The following is a 24,171-nucleotide window of genomic DNA, read 5'->3' on the forward strand; positions in this document are numbered from 1 at the left end:
AAAGGTAAATGATTCAGGAGAAAAACCATTGGTGTTGGCATCATGGAACAAAGGTTTTAGTCCCAGATCTACCATTAGCTATATGATCTTAGGCAATCACTTTCTCCAACCTCAGTTTACTTATATGTAAAATGTGGGCAGGCATTCAATTAGATGATATCTAAGGGCTTGGTAGAAAAAATAATATAAATTTATTATTCTAGGAGTTAAGCCACTTCTCTCAAAATCTATACACACACACCAACACATATACTCAAACATTTGCTTTTCAGCTTATCCCAAGTCTTACCCTGTCAACTGAAGTTGTGTCAACTGAAGAGGGAACAGTAGAAAAGGAAACAGGAAGGATGAACAAGGTGGTCTGTCTCTGGTGGGTGGAAATATTTGAAGTCTTAATCCTGCTGCAAAACCTACGTTTGCACTACTAGTTGTCTGACACTTTCGAAGAGCTAAATACCAGGTGAATTTGAAAGCAGTATCTTGTACAGGTGTGTGGCAACTTTTCTCCCTTTCACAAACTTCCCTCACATGGGCAAGAAAAAAAAACCCTGTGAAATAGAGTACCTAGTTGGTGTACATGATTGACTCCATGTATCTGACTTCCCTATGGTAAGAAAGATTTTTTTTTTTTTTTTTGAGACGGGGTCTGGCTCTGTCGCCCAGGCTGGAGTGCAGTGGCCGGATCTCAGCTCACTGCAAGCTCCGCCTCCCAGGTTCACGCCATTCTCCTGCCTCAGCCTCCCGAGTAGCTGGGACTATAGGCGCCCACCACCTCGCCCGGCTAGTTTTTTGTATTTTTTTTTTTTTTAGTAGAGACGGGGTTTCACCGTGTTAGCCAGGATGGTCTCGATCTCCTGACCTCGTGGTCCACCCGTCTCGGCCTCCCAAAGTGCTGGGATTACAGGCTTGAGCCACCGCGCCCGGCCAAGATTTCTTAACTCTATCCACGAGAGAAGCACTTACTTCAATGATCAAAATGCCTGTGCTATCCAATATAGTAGCCACTAGCCACAGGTGGCTAATTAACTACTTCAAATGTGGCTACTGAGACTCAGGAACTGAATTTTTAATTTTATTTAAGTTTCATTAATGTACATTTAAATTAATTTACATTTAAATAGGACATCTGAAGTGGTTCTAGAATATGGATATGCTAGGATGAAGGTCCCTAAAGGTTGTATTACTTTAAAATAGAGATTTAACATTACAAATATGAAACCTGTGCACTCAAAGGTGCTCTATAATATCTACATGACATAATACTCTCTTCTAGAAGACTGATTATTTTCCTGTGAGATGCTGACTTTAAAATAAATTTCACAGGACACTGAATGAAAATTTCCTGTAGTCCCAATTTTACCTCAGGCTTAAATTAAGCACAAAATATGCTAATTATTACTACATATTCTAAGTTCAGAGAGTCGCCAGTGAGCTGCCAACAGACTGAACCAGGAAGAATCTACACATGGCAATGAAACAAAATGTAAATGACTCACAATAAGGCATGATGAACACTCCGTGTTAGAGAGGAAGCCACAACCTAAAAGAAGACGACTTCACCCAGCCTAATTATATGTCTGCCTTTTTTCACTCTCTGCCCCAAGACATGAAAAAGAAAGAATATGTGAAGAGTCAGACACCCTCACCCATCATAATCCCTGCAAGAAGAATGAATTTTACATGAAGTTTTTAAAATGCATAAGACTAAGTCTTAATTACCAAAAATGAGACTGTTCTTACAATGAAAAATAACAGGAAAGTTCTGGTATTATAGCCAAGATGTAGTTAAGGGAACTATATGCATAATGTTAATTTATAATAAGCTATATTAGAGACAGAAATAGTCCAGCTCTTCAGAAAGAAGTGATGAAGAGGAGAAATCAAGAAAGGCTTCACAGAGTAAGTAACAGAAGGAACTACAATGAAGAGAAAAACACGAAGAAGAAAATAACACAAAGCTTATGAAAAACAGAAAAGAGAGACTACATGCACCAAAGAAAAACAGAGAGTACATTGACCAGGCACAGTGGCTCATGCCTGTAATCCCAGCACTTTGGGAGGCCGAAGCAGGCAGATCATCTGAGGTCAGGAGTTCGAGACCAGCCTGGCCAACACTGTGAAACCCTGCTCTACTAAAAAAAACAGAAATTAGCCAGGCATGGTGGCAGGTGCCTTAATCCCAGCTACTTGGGGGGCAGAGGCAGAAGAATCGTTTGAACCCGGGAGGTGGAGGTTGCAGTGAGCCGAGATAAAGTCACTGCACTCAAACCTGGGGAGAAAAGAGCGAGACTTCTCTCAAAAAAAAAAAAAAAAGAAAGAAAGAAAGAAAAAGAAAAACAAGAGTGTACAGAGAAAAAAAAACTGTTTACGCCTCTTATATACCCTCACAACACTCCATAGTTCACTTGCAGTCACCAAATTTGTGGGTTTTTCCTATGCTTACCAATTCTCTAACACCAGCTAATTCAGTTCTGACATTATCTACCTGGAGTTAGCATTAGATCCCACAGGTTACAGGCTCAATTCCACAAGACAGTCCCCACATAGGTGCCAATCATAAGTCCAGGTCTCCCATGTTTCTTTTTCTTTTTTTTTTTTTTTGAGACGGGGTCTCACTCTGTCGCCCAGAGTGGAGTGCAGTGGCGTGATCTCTGCTCACTGCACGCTCCGCCTCCCAGGTTCACATCATTCTCCTGCCTCAGCCTCCTGAGCAGTTGGGACTACAGGTGCCCACCACCACGCCTGGCTAATTTTTTGTATTTTTAGTACAGCTGGGGTTTCACTGTGTTAGCCAGGATGGTCTCAATCTCCTGACCTCGTGATCCGCCCACCTTGGCCTCCCAAAGTGCTGGGATTACAGGTCTGAGCCACCACACCCGGCCCAAACAATTCTTAAAGATATGTTATTATTTATTTATTTACTTATTTATTTTGAGATGGAGTCTGGCTCTGTCACCCAGGTTGGAGTGCAGTAGCGCGATCTTCACTCACTGCAACCTCTGCCTCTCGGGTTCAAACAATTCTCCTGCCTCAGCCTCCTGAGTAGCTGGGATTACAGGCATGTACCACCACACCCGTCTAATTTTTATATTTTTAGTAGAGACGGGGTTTCACCATGTTGGCCAGGCTGGTGTCGAACTCCTGACTTCAAATGATCCACCCGCCTCAACCTCCCAAAGTGCTAGGATTACAGGTGTGAGCCACCGCACCCAGCTCTTAAAGATATTTAAAATAAAAATCATCTAATATAGGAAAGACACAATTCAACACAGACACTGACAAATATTAAACAATCCTTGAAGGTCTTTTAAAGAAAAACAGGCCGGCGCAGTGGCTCAAGCCTGTAATCCCAGCACTTTGGGAGGCCGAGATGGGCAGATCACGAGGTCAGGAGATCGAGACCATCCTGGCTAACACGGTGAAACCCCATCTCTACTAAAAATACAAAAAATTAGCCGGGGAGGTGGCGGGCACCTATAGTCCCAGCTACTCAGGAGGCTGAGGCAGGAGAATGGCATGAACCTGGGAGGCGGAGCTTGCAGTGAGCCGAGATAGCGCCACTGCACTCCAGCCTGGGCGACAGAGCAAGACTCCGTCTCAAAAAAAAAAAAAGAAAAATCATCTAATACAGGGAAGATACAACGGAGGAATCTGCAGTAACAGAAAAATTCAGAAGGCTAAAATAATAATCATTGTACATAAGGGAACTGGATGGCGGGGAGCAGTGGCTCACGCATGAAATCCCAGCACTTTGGGAGGCCCAGGCAGGTTGATCACTTGAGGTCAGGAGTTCAAGAACAGCCTAGCCAACATGGTGAAACCCCATCTATACTAATAATACAAAAATTAGGCGGGCATGATAGCACACACCTGTAATCCCAGCTACTTGGGAGGCTGAGGCAGGAGAATCACTTGAACCTCGGAGGCAGAGGTTGCAGTGAGCCACGATCGCCCCCTGCACTCTAGCCTGGGTGACACAGTGAGACTCCTTCTCAAAAAGAAAAATAATAATAATAATAAAATAAAATAAAGAAATTGGGTTTTAGGTGTTTGTACTGTTCAAAAAAGGATGCCCTTTACTACAGGCTATTAGTTTAATACAGACAGCAAATACAACTAATAGGAGAATGATGAATAATTCCTAAACCAAATTTTTGAAAAACGGGAAACGTATAATTCTTTTAATCTAGAATGAATGAATGGTCAACAAGGCATTGTTCTTTTTAAGCCAATCCCACTTGTGAATTACATGCAAAAATGATAAATAAAATATTAGCAAACTCAGCCCAGTGCAGAGGCTCACGCCTGTAATCCCAACACTTTGGGAAGCCGAGTTAGGCGAATCACTTGAGGTCAGGAATTAGAAACATGCCTGGCCAAAATGGTGATACCCCATCTCTACTAAAAATACAAAAATTAGCCAGGTGTGGTAGCACACACCTGTACCTGTAATCCCAGCTATTTCAGAGGCTGAGGCACAAGAATCGCTTAAACCCAAGAGGCAGAGGTTGCAGCGAGCCGAGACTGCACCACTGCACTCCAGCCTGGGCAACAGAGTGAGAGTCCATCTCAAAAAAAAAAAAAAAAAAAAAAAAAAGCCAAAAATATGTATATATGCAAACTTAACCTAGGAAAATATTAAAATTATAATACACCTTGATGAAATAGGGCTAACTTAACCTAGGAAAATATTAAAATTATAATACACCTCGATCAAATAGGGTCTTTACTTAAGGTATTAGGAAATCAACAGAGAAAATATGATGTCAGTGTATGCCAAAATGTCAGCTGATATTGGGAATAAAAATAAGAAATAAAACTTTATAAGCTGGATGGAAGGACCAAGACTACATTATATTTCATGTTGAAATATTAGAAATAGCCGGGCACAGTGGCTCACACCTGTAATCCCAGCACTTTGGGAGGCTGAGGCAGGTGGATCACCTGAGGTCAAGAGTTCGAGACCAGCCTGGCCAAAATGGCAAAACTCCCATCTCTACTAAAAATACAAAAATTAGCTGGGCATGGTGGCACACAACTGTAGTCCCAGCTACTCGGGAAGCTCAGGCAGGAGAATCTCTTGAACCTGGGCGGTGGAGGCTGCAGTAAGCTGAGATCATGCCACTGCACTCCAGCCTGGGTGACAGGGCAAGACTCTGTCTCAAAAAAATAAAAATAAAAAATAAAAGAAATATTAGAAATATTTCCAGCAAAATCACTAAGGCAAGTATACCTAATGTTTTACTATTTTCCTAGAGGTCAGAACCTAAATAATAAAATTTTAAAAATAAGAAATACAAATATAGATTACAAGGAGATAGAATTGCCACCATTTGCAAATAGTACACTACTTAAAATAACCAAAATAATAAAATGACAAACCAAAGAAAATTCAGCACAGCAGTCACATATAAGATCAACTAGCCGGGCGCAGTGGCTCATGCCTGTAATCCCAATGCTTTGGGAGGCCGAGGTGGGCAGATCACAAGGTCAGGAGTTCGAAACCGGCCTGGCCAACATGGTGAAACCCTGTCTCCACTAAAAATATAAAAATTAGGTAGGCGTGGTGGTGCATGCCTGTAGTCCCAGCAACTCAGGAGGCTGAGGCAGAAGAATCGCTTGAACCCAGGAGGTGGAGGTTGCAGTGAGCCAAGATTACGCCACTGCACTCCAGCCTGGGCGACAGCATGAGGCTCCATCTCAAAAGAAAAGAAAAGATCAACTTATACAAACTTATAAAAACAAACTTACTTTCCTACAAACTGGCAATAAATAATTAGAAACTACAATGGAAACATTAATTTCATCAACAATCACCAGAAAAACATAAATGAATAAGTTTAGCAAAATATAAGCAAGTCATAAGGCCAGGCGTGGTGGTTCACGTCTGTAATCCTAGCATTTTGGGAGGCTGAGGTGGGCGGATTACCTGAAGTTGGGAGTTCAAGACCAGCCTGGCCAACATGGTGAAAACCCGTTTCTACTAAAAATACAAAAAATTAGCCAGGTGCAGTGGCATGCGCCTGTAATCCCAGCTACTCTGGAGGCTGAGGAAGGAGAATTGCTTGAACCCAGGAGGTGGACATTGCAGTGAGTGGGCCAAGATCGCGCCACTGCACTCCAGCCTGGGCTACAGAGAGAGACTTTGTCTTAAATACAAAATAAACAAACAAAAAATATAAAAGCAAGTCACATATGGGTATTAAATAATTTTGCTGAGAGATGTAAAGTAAATCCAAATAAATGGAGATAAATGCCATGTTCCTGGAGGGAAATCTCAATATTATAAATATGTTGATGCTCTGCAAATTTACAAAGTCAATGTAAATTCAATCAACATACCAAGAGGACTTCTTAGGAAACTGGATAAGTCAATATAAAATTCATCTGCAAAGACAAGGTGCAGATTTTGTGGCAACATGAAGAGGCTGGCAATTCCCCTCCACAAATATTAAGGATAAAACTGGATAAAATGATCAAAAACAACCATTTCGGGGGACTGGAAATTAACCAAAAGAAGACTCCAAAGACGTCTTTAGTCTAGAAAACTGCTAAAGTTCTAAGTATGAACCGTAAGAAGCTGTGCCCTTCGGCCTGAGGTTGCTCCTAACACCCGCTCCCAGCTAGGATGATGAGCCTGGCAATTTTACAGACTGAGTATCCCTCGTCCAAAATGCTTGGAACTAGAAGTGTTTCAGATTTTGGGTTTTTTTCAGATTTTGGAATATTGCAGAATACATACTGGTTGAGCACCCTTACTCCGAAAATCTGAAACCCAAAATGCTCCACTGAGCGCTTCCTTTGAGCATTGTGTTGGTGCTCAGAAGTTACAGATTTTGGGGCATTTCAGAGTCTGTATTTTTTTATTATAAATGCTCAACCCATACCAACATGAAACTACCAAAAAGAACCTAGCAGCTTCTTGCTACAAAGGGTGGGCTCATTTCTGGGTAGGGCAGTGAAAACCTGTAGCGTTGGTGGATAAAAGTGGTAGGATTGGTTGGGAATAAAGAGGAAAAATGTGCAGTTGGTTTAAGGTTGAGGTCCTGGTTAGGATAAGTGCCTAAGTAGTCAGAAATTTAGTGGAAAGATCATGTAAATGAGAGAGCTACGGATGCATGGTGAGTTTATCACAACCTTTTAAGGCTCTCTTATGAAACAATGGATAGAAGACAGAGAGATGACATGTTCAAAGTACTGACAGAAAAAAACAAAACTATAAACCACAAAATTTATATTTACCAAAACTATTCTTCACAAGTGAAAGCAAAATACATGCCAAGACAAATGAAAACTGAGGGAATATGTTGCTAATAGACCTGCTCTGTAAGATACACTTTTTTAAAAAAGGGCCAGGCATGGGGAGGTGGCTCACACCTGCAATCCCAGGTGTGATTTGGGATGCCAAGGCAGGAGGATCACTTGAGGCCAGGAGTTCAAGACCAGCCTGGGTAACACAGAGTATCCCCATCTTTCTTTTTTTTTTTTTTTTTTGAGACAGAGTCTTGCTCTGTAGCCCAGGCTGGGGTGCAGTGGCCGGATCTCAGCTCACTGCAAGCTCCGCCTCCCGGGTTTACGCCATTCTCCTTCCTCAGCCTCCCTAGTAGCTGGGACTACAGGCGCCTGCCACCTCGCCCAGCTAGGTTTTTTTTTTTTTTTTTGTATTTTTTAGTAGAGACGGGGTTTCCCCGTGTTAGCCAGGATGGTCTTGATCTCCTGACCTCGTGATCCGCCCGTCTGGGCCTCCCAAAGTGCTAGGATTACAGGCTTGAGCCACCGCGCCCGGCCGAGGATCTCCATCTTTACTACACAGGCATGGTGACATGTGCATGTAGTCTCAGCTACTCAGGAGACTGAGGCAGGAAAACTGCTTGAGACCAGAAGTTTGAAGCTACAGTGAGCTATGACTGTACCACTGCACTCTAACCTGGACATCAGAGTGAGACCTTATCTCTTAAAAGAGAAAAGAAAACAAAGGTACACTAAAAAGACCTCTTCAGGCTAAAAGGAAAATGATACCAGATATTAACTAATTCATATCTACAACAAAGAATGAAGAGTATGGGAAATGGTGAATATGTGGGTAAGCATAAAAGACAATATAAACAGATTTTTTTAATGTGGTCTATACATATTAATAGAACATGATTCAGCCTTAAAAAGGAAGGAAATTTTGACACAAGCTAAAATAAGGATGAACCTTGAAGACAAAGTATGCTAAAAAATATAAAACGGTCACAAAAGGACAAACACTGTGTAATTCCACTTACATGAAGTACCTAAAATAGTCAAATTCATAGAAACAAAAAGTAGAATGGTGGCTGTCAAGGGCTGGGAGGATGGGGAATAGAGAATTATTGTTTAACGGGTACAGAGTTTTAATTGTGCAAGATGAAAAGAGTTCTGGAGGGCTGGGCACAGTGGCTCACGCCTGTAATCCCAGCACTTTGGGAGGCCGAGGGGGGCGGATCACCTGAGGTCAGGAGTTAAGAGACCAACCTGGCCAACTTGGTGAAACCCTGTCTCTACTAAAAATACAAAAAATTAGCTGGGCGTGGTGGCACGTGCCTGTAATCCCAGCTACTCGGGACGCTGAGGCAGGAGAATTACTTGAACCTGGGAGACGGAGGTTGCAGTGAGCTGAGATCGTGCCACTGCACTCCAGCCTGGGCGACACAGCGAGACTCCAATTCAAAAAAAAAAGAAAAGAAAAGAAAATAAAAGAGTTCTGGAGATGGCCAGTAGTGATGGTTGCCAACATACTTAATGCCATTGAACTATATACTTAAAGATGGTAAATTTTATGTTAGGTATATTTTACCACAATTAGACAATAAACTTTTAAAAAATACAATATATATATATATTTTTGCTTTCTACTCTTCATTTATTCAAAAACCTAAGATTTTTTTAAGAAACAATGATTTTTAACATAAAATCATAACACATATTGTTGGGATTACAACAAGTATATGTGCATATACATATACCTGAATGGTAGGAGTAGAAAATGGAGTTATATTAGAGCAAGTTGCTGTATTTTACTGGAACTGAGTCAGTATTAACCTGAAGTAGATTGTGATCAGTTAAAGGAACATAAAACAACAACTGAAAAATAAATTTTAGGAGGTTCCAAGTTGGCCAAATAGGAACAACTCCAGTCTACGGCTCCCAGCGTGAGCAACGCAGAAGACGGGTGATTTCTGCATTTCCAACTGAGGTACCAGGCTTATCTCACTGGGGCTTGTCAGACAGTGGGTGCAGCCCATGGAGTGTGCGCCGAAGCAGGGCAGGCATCGCCTCACCCGGGAGTGCAAGGGGTAGGGGAAATTCCCTTTCCTAGCCAAGGGAAGCCATGACAGACGGCACCTGTAAAATCGGGACACTCCCACTCTAATATTGCACTTTTCCAACAGTCTTAACAAGTGGCACACCAGGAGATTATATCTCGTGTCTGGCTCGGAGGGTCCCACGCCCACGAAGCCTCGCTCGCTGCTAGCACAGCAGTCTGAGATCGAACTTCAGGGTGGCAGTAAGGGGTAGAGAAGACCTTAAATGACCTGATGGAGCTGAAAACCACAGCATGAGAACTACGTGACGCATGCACAAGCTTCAGTAGCCGATTCGATCAAGTGGAAGAAAGGGTATCAGTGACTGAAGATCAAATTAATGAAATGAAGCGAGAAGAGAAGTTTAGAGAGAAAAGAGTAAAAAGAAACAAACAAAGCCTCCAAGAAATATGGGACTATGTGAAAAGACCAAATCTACGTTTGATTGGTGTACCTGAAAGTGACGGGGAGAATGGAACCAAGTTGGAAAACACTCTTCAGGATATTATCCAGGAGAACTTCCCCAACCTAGTAAGGCAGGTCAACATTCAAATTCAGGAAATACAGAGAACGCCACAAAGATACTCCTCGAGAAGAGCAACTCCAAGACACATAATTGTCAGATTCACCAAAGTTGAAATGAAGGAAAAAATATTAAGGGCATTCAGAGAGAAAGGTCAGGTTACCCACAAAGGGAAGCCCATCAGACTAACAGCAGATCTCTTGGCAGAAATTCTACAAGCCAGAAGAGAGTAGGGGCCAATATTCAACATTCTTAAAGAAAAGAACTTTCAACCCAGAATTTCACATCCAGCCAAACTAAGCTTCATAAGTGAAGGAGAAATAAAACCCCTTACAGACAAGCAAATGCTGAGAGATTCTGTCACCACCAGGCCTGCCTTACAAGAGCTCCTGAAGGAAGCACTAAACATGGAAAAGAAAAACCGGTACCAGCCACTGCAAAAACATTACAAAATGTAAAGACCATCGATGCTAAGAAGAAACTGCATCAATTAACGTGCAAAATAACCAGCTAACATCATAATGACAGGATCAAATTCACAAATAACAATATTAACCTTAAATGTAAAAGGACTAAATGCTCCAATTAAAAGACACAGACTGGCACACTGGATAAAGACTCAAGACCCATCAGTGTGCTGTATTTAGGAGACCCATCTCACGTGCAGAGACACATACAAGCTCAAAATAAAGGGATGGAGGAAGATCTACCATGCAAATGGAAAACAAAAAAAAATCAGGTTGCAATCCTAGTCTCTGATAAAACAGACTTTAAACCAACAAAGATCAAAAGAGACAAAGAAGGCCATTACATAATGGTAAAGGGATCAATTCAACAAGAAGAGCTAACTATCCTAAATATATATTCATCCAATACAGGAGCACCCAGATTCATAAAGCAAGTCCTTAGAGACCTACAAAGAGACTTAGACTCCCACACAATAATAATGGGAGACTTTAACACCCCACTGTCAACATCAGACAGATCAACGAGACAAAGTTAAAAGGATATCCAGGAACTGAACTCAGCTCTGTACTAAGAGGACCTAATAGACATCTACAGAACTCTCCACCACAAATCAACAGAAATACATTCTTCTCAGCACCACATTGCACTTATTCCAAAATTGACCACATAGTTGGAAGTAAAGCACTCCTCAGCAAATGTAAAAGAACAGAAATTATCACAAACTGTCTCTCAGATCACAGTGCAACCAAACTAGAACTCAGCATTAAGAAACTCACTCAAAACTGCTCAATTACAGGGAAACTGAACAACCTGCTCCTGAATGACTACTGGGCACGTAACTAAATGAACGCAGAAATAAAGATGTACTTTGTAACCAATGAGAACAAAGACACAACATACTAGAATCTCTGGGACACATTTAAAGCAATGTGTAGAGGGAAATTTATAGCACTAAATGCCCACAAGAGAAAGCAGGAAAGATCTAAAATCGACACCCTAAGATCACAATTAAAAGAACTAGAGAAGCAAGAGCAAACACATTCAAAAGCTCGCAGAAGGCAAGACGTAACTAAGATCAGAGCAGAACTGAAGGAGATAGAGATACAAAAAACTCTTCAAAAAAATCAATGAATCCAGGAGCTGGTGTTTTGAAAAGATCAACAAAATTGATAGACCACTAGCAAGACTAATAAAGAAGAAAAGAGAGAACAATCAAATAGATGCAATAAAAAATGATAAAGGCGATATCACCACTGATCCCACAGAAATACAAACTACCATCAGAGAATACTATAAACAACTCTATGCAAATAAACTAGAAAATCTAGAAGAAATGGATAAATTCCTGGACAAATACACCCTGCTAAGACTAAACCAGGAAGAAGTTGAATCCCTGAATAGACCAATGGCAGGCTCTGAAATTGTGGCAATAATTAAAAGCCTACCAACCAAAAAAAGTCAAGGACCAGACGGATTCACAGTCAAATTCTGCCAGGGGTACAAAGAAGAGCTGGTATCATTCCTTCTGAGACTACTCCAATCAACAGAAAAAGAGGGAATCCTCCCTAACTCATTTTATGAGGTCAGCATCACCCTGATACCAAAGCCTGGTAGAGACACAACAAAAAAAAAGACAATTTTAGACCAATATCCCTGATAAACATCGATGCAAAAATCCTCAATAAAATATTGGCAAACTGAATCCAGCAGCACATCAAAAAGCCTATCCACCACAATCAAGTGGGCTTCATCCCTGGGAAGCAAGGCTGATTCAACATACGCAAATCAAAAAACGTAATCCATCACATAAACAGAACCAAAGACAAAAACCACATGATTATCTCAATAGATGCAGAAAAGGCCTTCAACAAAATTCTACAGCCCTTCATGCTAAAAACTCTCAATAAACTACGTATTCATGGGACGTATCTCAAAATACTAAGAGCTATTTATGACAAATCCATAGACGATATCATACTGAATTGGCAAAAACTAGAAGCATTCCCTTTGAAAACGGGCACAACACAGGGATGCCCTCTGTCACCACTCCTACTCAACGTAGTGTTGGAAGTTCTGGCCAGGGCAATCAGGCAGGAGAAAGAAATAAAGGGTATTCAATTAGGAAAAAAGGAAGTCAAATTGTCCCTGTTTGCAGATGACATGATTGTATATTTAAAAAACCCCATCGTCTCAGCCCAAAATCTCCTTAAGCTGATAAGCAACTTCAGCAAAGTCTCAGGATACAAAATCAATGTACAAAAATCACAAGCATTTCTATACACCAAGAACAGACAGAGAGCCAAATCATGAGTGAACTCCCATTCACAATTGCTTCAAAGAGAGTAAAATACCTAGGAATCTAACTTACAAGGGATGTGAAGGACCTCTTCAAGGAGAACTACAAACCACTGCTCAATGAAATAAAAGAGGACACAAACAAATGGGAAAACATTCCATGCTCATGGATAGGAAGAATCAATATCGTGAAAATAGCCATATTGCCCAAGGTAATTTACAGATTCAATGCCATCCCCATCAAGCTGCCAATGACTTTCTCCACAGAATTGGAAAAAACTACTTTAAAGTTCATATGGAACCAAAAAAGAGCCCACATTGCCAAGACAATCCTAAACAAAAAGAACAAAACTGGAGGCATCACGCTACCTAACTTCAAACTATACTACAAGGCTTCAGCAACCAAAACAGCATGTTACTGGTACCAAAACGGAGATATAGAACACTGGAACAGAACAGAGAGGCCTCAGAAATAATACTACACATCTACAACCATCTGATCTTTGACAAACCTGAGAAAAACAAGAAAAGGGGAAAGGATTCCCTATTTAATAAATGGTGCTGGGAAAACTGGCTAACCATATGTAAAAAGCTGAAACGGGATCCCTTCCTTACACCTTATACAAAAATTAATTCAAGATGGATTAAAGACTTAAATGTTAGACCTAAAACCATAAAAACCCTAGAAGAAAACCTAGGCAATACCATTCAGGACATAGGCATGGGCTAGGACTTTATGACTAAAACACTAAAAGCAACAAAAGCCAAAATAGAAAAACGGAATCTAATTAAATTAAAGAGCTTCTGCACAGCAAAAGAAACTACCATCAGAGTAAACAGGCAACCTACAGAATGGGAGAAAATTTTTACAATCTACCCATCTGACAAAGGGCTAATATCCAGAATCTACAAAGAACTTAAACAAATTTACAAGAAAAAATCAAACAACCCCATCAAAAAGTGGGCGAAGGATATGAACAGACATTTCTCAAAAGAAGACATTTATGCAGCCAACAGACACATGAAAAAATGCTCATCATCACTGGCCATCAGAGAAATGCAAGTCAAAACCACAATGAGACACCATCTCACACCAGTTAGAATGGTGATCATTAAAAAGTCAGGAAACAACAGGTGCTGGAGAGGATGTGGAGAAATAGGAATGCTTTTACACTGTTGGTGGGACTGTAAACTAGTTCAACCATTGTGGAAGACAGTATGGTGATTCCTCAAGGCTCTAGAACCAGAAACACCATTTGACCCAGCCATCCCATTACTGGGTGTATACCCAAAAGATTATAAATCATGCTGCTATCTTTACATGCACACATATGTTTATTGCAGTACTATACACAATAGCAAAGACTTGGAACCAACCCAAATGCCCATCAATGATAGATTGGATTAAGAAATGTGGGCCGGGCGCGGTGGCTCAAGCCTGTAATCCCAGCACTTTGGGAGGCCGAGACGGGTGGATCACGAGGTCAGAAGATTGAGACCATCCTGACTAACACGGTGAAACCCCGTCTCTACTAAAAAATACAAAAAACTAGCCGGGCGAGGTGGCGGACGCCTGTAGTCCCAGCTACTTGGGAGGCTGAGGCAGGAGAATGGCGTGAACCCGGGAGGCGGAGCTTGCAGTGAGCTGAGATCCGGCCACTGCACTCCCGCCTGGGCGACAGAGTGAGACTCCATCTCAAAAAAAAAAAAAAAGAAAAGAAAAAAGAAATGTGGCACATATACACCATGGAATACTATGCAGCCATAAAAAACGATGAGTTCACGTCCTTTGTAGGGACATGGATGAAGCTGGAAACCATCATTCTCAGCAAACTATCACAAGGACAGAAAACCAAACACCACATGTTCTCACTCACAGGTGGGAATTGAACAATGAGAACACTCGGACACAGGATAGGGAACATCACACACTGGGGCCTGTCGTGGGGTGGGGGGAGGGGGAAGGGATAGCATTAGGAGATATACCTCATGTAAATGACAAGTTAATGGGTGCAGCACACCAACATGGTACATGTATACATATGTAACAAAAATGCATGTTGTGCACACGTACCCTGGAACTTAAAGTATAACAATTAAAAAAAAAGAAAAAGAAATTTTAAAAATATTTTAAAATATATGTAAATATGTATGTATTATGTATGCAATCCCAACACTTTGGGAGGCCGAGGGGAGTGGATCACCTGAGGTCAGGAGTTGGAGACCAGCCTGGTCAACATGGTGAAACCCTGTCTCTACAAAAATACAAAAATTAGCCCGGCATGGTGGCAGACGCCTGTAATTCCAGCTACTTGGGAGGCTGAGGCAGAAGAATCACTTGAATCTGGGAGATGGAAGTTGCAGTGAACTGAGATCACGCCACTGCACTCTAGCCTGGGCAACAAGAGTGAGATTGTCTCAAAAAAATAAAAAATAAAATAAAATAACAAATAAAATAGAATAAAATGGTAAAGCAGTTCATTGTGGTCTTTTTGTACATTAGTTATACATGCCCATGATAAACACGGCATGTGCATTCACTGATAAGGATCATTTTGAGGTCCTACGGCATTACCTAGACAACTAGCAACTCATACCTTATCTGCATGATCAGGCAAAGTTCTTTCAAAGATTACGGTTTCTGGGTTTCAACTTTAAGAAACCACAGCAGAAAAACGCACATCAAATTTGACCTATCCAGTTTAAAAGATCAGTCGGAAAAAAGAGTTCCACTGAAGTGGAAAACAAAACAAAAACAAGAAGTGATTAAAAAAAAAAAAATCAAGATAGAAGTTGGTAACCTACAGAACAAAATAGTGAAGAAGGAAAGTAGGCAGTAGCAGCCAAGATTACCAAAGAGGAAAAAAAGCATTTTGGAAGATTAGTCTGGCATCAGTATTCCAAGTTTCCACTAATCACCTCACATCCCTATACCTCCACCTCAGTCTCTCCCTTTCTGTCGATGACCCTGCCTCGTGTTTTTGTTTGTTTGTTTGTTTGTTTGTTTTGAGATGAAATTTCACTCTTTGTCACCCAGGCTGGAGTGCAATGGCGTGATCTCGGCTCACTGCAACCTCCACTTCCTGGGTTCAAGAAATTCTCCTGACTCAGCCTCCAGGGTAGCTGGGATGACAGGTAGCTGCCACCACACCTGGCTAATTTGTGTATTTTTAGTAGAGACAGGGTTTCACCATATTGACCAGGCTGAAATCGAACTCCTGACCTCAGGTGATCTGCCCGCCTCGGCCTTCCAAAGTGCTGGGATTACAGGCATGAGCCACCATGCCCGGCCAACCCTGCTTCTTTACCAAGCAAAGTAAAAATTCCTTTAATTATCTGTGTGCTTAAGAATTTTCCAGATCCTTAGATATCTATTCTTTGTTCCTTATGGGCAACACAGTGAGATCCCATCTCTACAAAAATTACAAAAAAATTAGCAGGGCATGGTGGCATATGCCTATAGTCCCAGCTACTTGGGAAGCTGAGGTGGGAGGATCTCTTGAGCCTGCAAGGTCAATGCAGTGAGTTGTAACTGCACTCCAACCTGGAAAACAGATCCTGTCTCCAAAAAAAAAATTTTTTTTAATTAACAAAAAAGATAAAATATCCCCGTTATCACTAGAAAACTGCTCTATCATCAGTCCTCTCTCGTATTATCAGCCTTCCCCTCTTTACTAGCTTCCTTCTTCAACATATAAGTATGCTCAAAATTTCTCCATCTTTACAAAAACTCTGCCTCCTCCCTGCAACCTCTTCAAACTCATTAGCCAGAACGAGCTTTCTAAAAGACAAACCCAACTAATTTTATATTTTTGTCGAAAATTCCTTAAGAGAGTTCTCTATTACCTTTGAGAAATTTTTTCAAAATCTAAGGATATTATTTCTGACCAATAAATGTTCCCTTGTGTTCCTTATTTTCATATACTTATTCAAACTGTGATGTCATTTTCCCATTATACCTCGCTTTCCAAGAAGAAGTATAATCTATTTTTCCAATCTTTAAATCTGAACTTGGCTATGAGACTTGATTTGGCTAATGGTACATTAGGAAATATGACACAGCAGGGGTTTTAAAAGCACTTCTGCAATGGGGTTTGCCCTCTCTTGCTACCAGGAACCTAACTGTGATTCATTCTCCAGGATTCAGCTTGACCATACTCTCAGAAGGGAATACCCAATCTTTTTTTTTTTTTTTTTAAGGCGGAATCTCACTCTGTCGCCCAGGCTGGAGTGCAGTGGCGTGATCTCGGCTCGCTGCAAGCTCCGCCTCCTGGGTTCACGCCATTCTCCTCCTCAGCCTCTTGAGTAGCTGGGACTACAGGCGCCCGCCACCACGCCTGGCTAATTTTTTGTATCTTTTTAGTAGAGACGAGGTCTCACCGTGTTAGCCAGCATGGTCTCGCTCTCCAGACCTCATGATCCACCCGCCTCGGGCTGGGATTACAGGCGTGAGCCACTGCGCCCGTCCGAAATACCAATCTTGTACCAGTGGTTTTTTTTTTTCTTTTTCTTTCTTTTTTCTTTGTCTTTTTTTTTTCTTTGAGACAGGGTCTTACTCTCACCCAGGCTGGAATGCAGCAGTGCAATGATCTTGGCTTATGCAACTTTCACCTCCCAGATTCAAGTGATCCTCCTACCTCAGCCTCCCAAGTAGCTGGAACTACAGGTGCACACCACCACGCCTGGCTAATTTTTTTGTATTTTTAGTAGAGATGGGGTTTTGCCATGTTGCCCAGGCTGGTCGCAAACCAGTGTTTTCTTTCTATCCTCCAATGATCACTTATGAATATTTGGTACAACCTTTGATTTTTCTTGTCTGTTACCCTCTTTAGACTATGAGTAAAGTGAAAGTGAAGACTGGCTTGTTCAGCTCTGTCTCAGCACCTTTCACGGTGTTCAATAATGTTTGTTAGTTAATGAATGATAGATCTGCAACAAAGATACAGAGAAGCTGATGTAGTGAACCAAATCTGAAACAATAATGACTTGAAATAAAGGTGCATGTAAACATACATAAAACTCAGCTGGGCATGGTGGCTCATGCCTGTAATCCAGCACTTTGGGAGGCTGAGGCAGGCAGATCACTTGAGGACAGAAGTTTAAGACCAGCCTGGCCAACATAGTGAAACCCCATCTCTACCAAAAAATGCAAAACCTAGCCGGGCGTGGTGGCACATGCCTGTAGTCCCAGCTACTGGGGAGGCTGAGGCAGGACAATCACTTGAACCTGAAAGGTGGAGGTTGCACTGAGCCAAGATCGAGTCACTGCACTCCAGCTTGGGCAACAGAATGAGACCCTGTCTCAAAACAAACAAACAAAGAAAAAAAAAATTACCATTATTAATATTGTCACACAATATCCGAAACCATTGTTTTACGGAGCTTAAAAGAGAGCCAAAGAGAGCCAAAATAGCAGATGGTTTATCTTCCTCCGGGCCCTATTAAGTACAGATGTGGATCATCTCACTATCATCAGCCCAAGAATGAAGCAGGCACAAAGAAAAGGCAGTGCTAGAGATGCTGCAGAGAGATGGGGTCCAAACGTTGATTTAACCACATCTGATCATTGTTCTATCTCTGAACTTTTTTTGCTAGATGAGTCAAATCCCCTTTATAATTAAATCCTAATCTTTTAAATTTAAACAGAGTAAACTATAAAATGGCCACGAATTCTTCCCATCCCTATATACATACTACTTTGCAATGTGACTTAATCCTTCTTTCCAAGAAGAGGTACAGTGTATTTTCCAATCCTTAAATCTGGGCTTGGCTATGTGACTTGCTGTGGCTAATGGTACATTAGCAAATATGACACAGTAGAAGCTTTAAAAGCACTTGTGCAGTGGGGCTTTCCCTCTCCTGATGCTAGGATTCTTAAGACTACCAAGCAAAGAAACCTGGGCTAAGCTCCTGAAGGATGAGATACTATATGGGGACACGCTTCAGCTCTCTCAGTCAAGGCTCTAGACATGTGAGTGAAGCCACCCTAGAACGTCCAGTCACAACTGAGCCAGCCTCAGATTACAAGAATCATCTAACCAACACAAAAAAGTTTGAGAAATAAGTGTTTGTTGTTTTAAGCCACTAACTTTTGGATGGTTTGTTACACAGTGTTACAGATTAAACACTTGTTTCCCTCCAAAATTCCTCTGTTGAAGCTCTAACCCTCAGTGTGACTACATTTGTACATAGTCTGGGCTCTATAGAAGTAATCAAGGTTAAATGAAGTTATTAGGGTGGGGCCCTGATCTCACAGGATTGGTGTCCTTATAAGAAACACCGAATAGCTTCCTTGTGTGCTCTCTCTCCACCATGTGAGAACACAGCAAGAAGGCCCCAAAAACAGAGAGTCTAACCAGAAAGAGACCCTACCAGACCTTGATCTACGAGAAAATAAATTTCTGTTAAACAACATTTTGTTATGGTAGCTAAAGCAGAATAATACCTGTACACACAGCATAGCGAATTGACACAGCCCCGCTAATTATTTTTTAAAAGGTTACTACTTGAAAACCACTAATTTTTGGTAGATGTCCTTCAAGTTTTAAATTAATTTATGCTAACTTAAGCTAACAATAGGTTGCCTTTTGTTACTATTTGCTCTTACTGGATCATCAAAGTTCTTTTCTAAGAAGTGTCTAAGATTGCACAGAGTGAAAATACCTTCAGCTATTCACCAAAGTAGATGTTTGCTACAGGATATAGTACTACAGCAATGCATTCATATTAATTCATCCAAATGTTTGAGCACCACTTTACTTGATAATGTCTATAATAAGGATGAAACAAAACATAGTCCCTCAACGCTACTGAGGGAAGAGAGAAAACAGTTTGTGGAACAGAATACTGGCTTTTGTAGGCTCTGTCCTCTTAATATAACCCATATCTTCGTATTTTATATATTAATTCCTCTAAATCACCTTTCCAAATACCAAAGTCAAGCTTTCATACATTAGCAGATTAAAAGCTTCAAGGTACAGCATAGTGGTGCTTCCTGCCGGTCAACTGTTCTGTTTTGACATACCAGTATAGCAGGATGTGTGCCATTATTTAACTGTTTTATTATTTCAGTGAATACTTAACTATTGTCACAAATTTTATATATTTTTTTAAATTCAGGAAAATGATAAAATCAAAAGGTCAACAGCTGTGATCACACAATAAAGAGAAGATGGAATTAAGTATACTAAAGGCAGGAATCTTTGACCAGCTGACCAGTTCAATTACTAAGTAAAAGACAAACTATATGGCTGAGTGTGGCGACTCATGCCTGTAATCCTAACACTTTGGGAGGCCAAGGCGGGTGAATCATTTGAGGTCAGGAGTTCGAGACCAGCCTGGCCAATATGGTGAAACCCCGTCTTTACTAAAAATACAAAAAATTAGCCAGGCGTGGTGGTGCACATCTATAGTCCCAGCTACTCAGGAGACTGAGGCATGAGAATTGCTTGAACCTGAGAGACGGAGGTTGCAGTGAGCCGAGATTGTACCACTGTGCTCCAGCCTGGGCAACAGAGCCAGACTCCATTTCAAAAAAAAAAAGACAAAATGTATAACCATACACTATATATAAAAGTTAAGTGAAAGTGATAAAAGAAGTGGAGAAATCTTTGGAATCATGAACTGTTGATGATAAAAAAACAATGCTAGTTATGAAAATCCAAAAAACAGTCATGGGTCCACAAAAAATCTTAAATAATGCATACTATAGATCCTTAGTCATTTCAAGATGTCAAAATGGGAACCTGAGATAAGAAATTTTTTTTTTTGAGATAGAGTCTCACTCTGTCACCCAGGCTGGAGTGCAGTGGCGCAATCTCCGCTCACTGCAACCTCCACCTCCCAAGTTCAAGCGATTTTCCTGCCTCAGCCTCCCGAGTAGCTGGGATTACAGGTGCCCACCACCATGCCTGGATGATTTTTGTATTTTTAGTAGAAACGGGGTTTCACTATGTTGTCCAGGCTGGTCTCGAACTCCTGACCTCGTGATCTGCCCACCTCGACCTCTCAAAGTGCTGGGATTACAGGCATGAGCCACCGTGCTCGGCCTGAGATAATAATTTTTTTGTAAAAATTAGTCAAAATAGGTAAATCTATTGAGACAGAAAGTAGATAAGCAGTTGCCTAAGACTAAATGTTATGGTAAATGGGGGATGGCTGCTAATGGGTATTGGTGTTTATTGGGGGGTGATGAAAATGTTCTAAAATTGACTGTAGTAATGGTTATACAACTCTGAATGTACTAAAAACTATTAAATTGTACACTTTAAATGGGTAAATTATATGGAATGTGAATTGTTTCTAAAAAATATATTGCTGATTAAAACTTTCACTTAAAACTCTTAACAGTTAAAAAAATTTGACATAGTGTTTTAAATACGCTTTTCTTGTTTTAAAAATCATGTCCGTTACTCCAAGGTTTATAAAGAAGCAAAACACTTGCACCACTGCAACTTTATTTTTTCTCCCCTAGAAATAGAACCCTCTCCCTGAAACAATTGTCCAACTTTTACACCTTTGACTTTCATTCAGATTTTCAAGAACATATATAGGTCAGGCATGGTGGATCACGCCTGTAATCCCAGCACTTTGGAAGGCCAAGACAGGCAGATCACGAGGTCAGGAGATCAAGACCATCCTGGCTAACATGGTGAAACCCTGTCTCTCCTAAAAATACAAAAAAAAATTAGCTGGGCATGGTGGTGGGCGCCTGTAATCCCAGCTACTCAGGAGGCTGAGGCAAGAAAATCGCTTGAACTTGGGAGATGGAGGTTGCAGTGAGCGGAGATCATGCCAATGCACTCCAGCCTGGGTGACAGAACGAGACTCCATCTCAAGAAAAGTAAAAATAAAAATAAAAAACACATATAAATAGCAGACAGCCTATATAACACAGTAAGTCCTATAAAAAAAGTATGAAGAAAATGCTGAGGAAGTCCAGTAGCTGGAACCCACTAACCTCACACAGTCTACTATTATCTCTTTAGAGGACTTGCCTGTCAATTGCAACTTACCTTCATCATGACACTTAGTGCATATTTTTGATCTTCCCTCTTTGCTGCAGCTTTTGCTTCTGTAGCTTCTTTTGCTCTCTCTTGTGCTTGCAAGATAGATTTTTCTCTAATTCTTTGCATCATCTCTTTGTCAACTAAAATGTACAGAATATTGCTAAATTAGAATTATGATAAATTTGCTTTACTTATGAGAAAACTACTTAAATAAACTGAACCAGGATGAGATTTCTTTGGACCCAACTTCACAAGGAGCATGGAAAACATTTTTCAATACTAAACTGGCCAAGAAGCTAATACTAAAAGGTAAGCAACTAACTGTAGTCATAATGAATGACCACAGAATGAAGGGGGTGGAGAGGAAGAAGAAGGGGTGGGGGAGGGACACAAGAGGCAGGTAATGAGAGGGAGAAGGTGAGGACGAAGGTGCAAGGACACATTTATCCTCTTCCTTCTCTGTTAGGAAACTAGGGCTATTTGCATATAAACCTGATCACAATAAATCATCACTCCAAGGTCTCCTAGGAAAGATGAGTTGAGATCATCTAAAATGATCAATCGCCTTCAAAAATATAAAGCAATAATTTACACCTAATAAGAGTACAAGGCCAGCCCTAGGAAAAATTATAAAGTAGCATGAAATTTTTTTATATATGTAATATATATCATATATGTATATATTATATATTTTTATATTATATATTTTATATTTTATATATATCATATGTATATAAAACCTTACCATTCACAGTTTGTTTGTTTGTTTGGTTTCCTGAGACAAGATCTCCCTGTGTCACCCAGGCTGGAGTGCAGTTGAGTAATCACAGCTTACCACAACCTTAACCTCCTAGGCTCAAGCAATCCTCCTACCTCAGCTTCCTGAGTAGCTGGGACTACAGGTGTGCACCACCACATCCAGCTAATTTTTAAATTTTATGTAGAGACGAGGTCTCACTATATTGCCCAGGCTGGTCTTGAACTCCTACCTTGGCCTCCCAAAGTGCTGGAATTACAGGCATGAGCCACCGCGCGAGAACTCAGTTATTTTTATATTTGATGTGGCTCAATGTTTCACAAAATGTAGGCTGTGATCCGTTAGTGGGTAAATTACCTTATAGAAGGAAGGATCAGGGCCTGAGGGAAAAGATCTAGCCTTTGAGCAGAAAAAAAAACAGAAGGGGAGATGAGAAAACTTGAGGGGAAGATAAAGTTGGGGAGAGTAGATAAGGGGTGGGTAGAGGGATGAATCATATCCCAAGCATGGGTTCTTAACCTTTTTTGTGCAGCAGACACCTTGGCAGAGTAGTGAATATAGATCCTTTCACAATGTTTTAAAATGTATGAAATATAATATACAGGTCTACAAAGAAACTTTGTATATATTAAATATAACTTTGTTATATTAAAAACACTCATAAAACACTAAGAAATAAAATTGTGATATACTACTTTTTTTTTTTTTTTTTTTTTTGAGCCAGAGTCTTGCTCTGTCACCAGGCTGGAGTGCCGTGGCCCGATCTCAGCTCACTGCAACCTCCGCCTCATGGGTTCAAGCAATTAGCAATTCTCCTGCCTCAGCCTCCCAAGTAGCTGTTAAAATCCAAACCCCTAATGTGATGGTATTTGGAGGTGAGGCCTTTTGAGAGGTAGTATCCTTATAAAGAAGGCCCCAGAAAGCAGATTTGCCCCTTCCACCATGCGAGGACACAGTAAGGTGCCAGCTATAGGAAAGTGAGCCCTTACTGCATACCAAACCTGCCAGTACCTTGATCTGGACTTCCCAGCCTACAGGACTGTGAGAAATAAATTTCTGTTGTTTATAAGCTTCTCAGTTGATGGTATTTTGTTATAGTACCCAAACAGAGTAAGACACTACTATCATTTGTTGCCTATCTTCACAATTGAAGAGAATGTTAAATTTCAGTTAGAAGTAAGTAAAAGTGTGTAATTTTATTCATCCGACTGAAACTAGGTCTGAAGCCTCTTCTCATTTCTCCTCCTGTTTAAAAACAGGAAGGTAGACAGTTGAGTCAGCTTCAGGGGCAGAAATACTGGAAGAGCATTAACTTCCCAAATGAAATACTCCATGTCTAATAGAAATAAAGAGTGTATCAAGAAGGAATTTCCAGAACAAATGAGAAAAATTAGAGTTTGAATAATGAAGCAGAGGGTCTTGGTGTATAAACTGGAGTTCCACGATATTTTATGTGAAAAAAAAAAGGTTAAATAAATAATCCCACTGAATTGTAAGTAAAATTGAGTTTGATTTCTTTTTTTTAAGAGAGGGTCACATACTGTCACCCAGGTTGGAGTGCAGCAGTATGAGCATGGCTCACTGCAATCTCCAACTCTTGGGCTCAAGTGATCCTCCCACCTCAGCCTCCCAAGTAGCTGGGACTATAAGGCTCATGCCGCCATGCCCAGCTAATTTTTTTCTTTTTTTAATAGAGGTGAAGTCTCCCTATGTTGCCCAGGCTGGTCTTGAATTCTTGGGCTCAAATGATCGTCCTACCTTGGCCTCCTAAAGTGCTGAGATTATTTTAGG

General features: G+C 40.8%; 1 protein-coding gene across 3 annotated transcripts in view; it reads right to left on the bottom strand.

Annotated features, from left to right (window-relative positions):
* The window catches only part of DNAAF4 (dynein axonemal assembly factor 4), an 86,443-nt gene that overhangs the window by 51,040 nt on the left and 11,232 nt on the right, over positions 1 to 24,171 (bottom strand). For all 3 annotated transcript variants that reach the window (XM_025389673.1, XM_025389672.1, XM_025389671.1), the window contains one exon: positions 21,630 to 21,763. In XM_025389673.1, coding sequence (XP_025245458.1) covers positions 21,630 to 21,763 — 134 coding nt within the window. The remainder of the gene's footprint in view (positions 1 to 21,629; positions 21,764 to 24,171) is intronic.

Source organism: Theropithecus gelada, chromosome 7a, assembly GCF_003255815.1.
Source record: "Theropithecus gelada isolate Dixy chromosome 7a, Tgel_1.0, whole genome shotgun sequence".
Taxonomy (NCBI): Eukaryota; Metazoa; Chordata; class Mammalia; order Primates; family Cercopithecidae; genus Theropithecus; species Theropithecus gelada.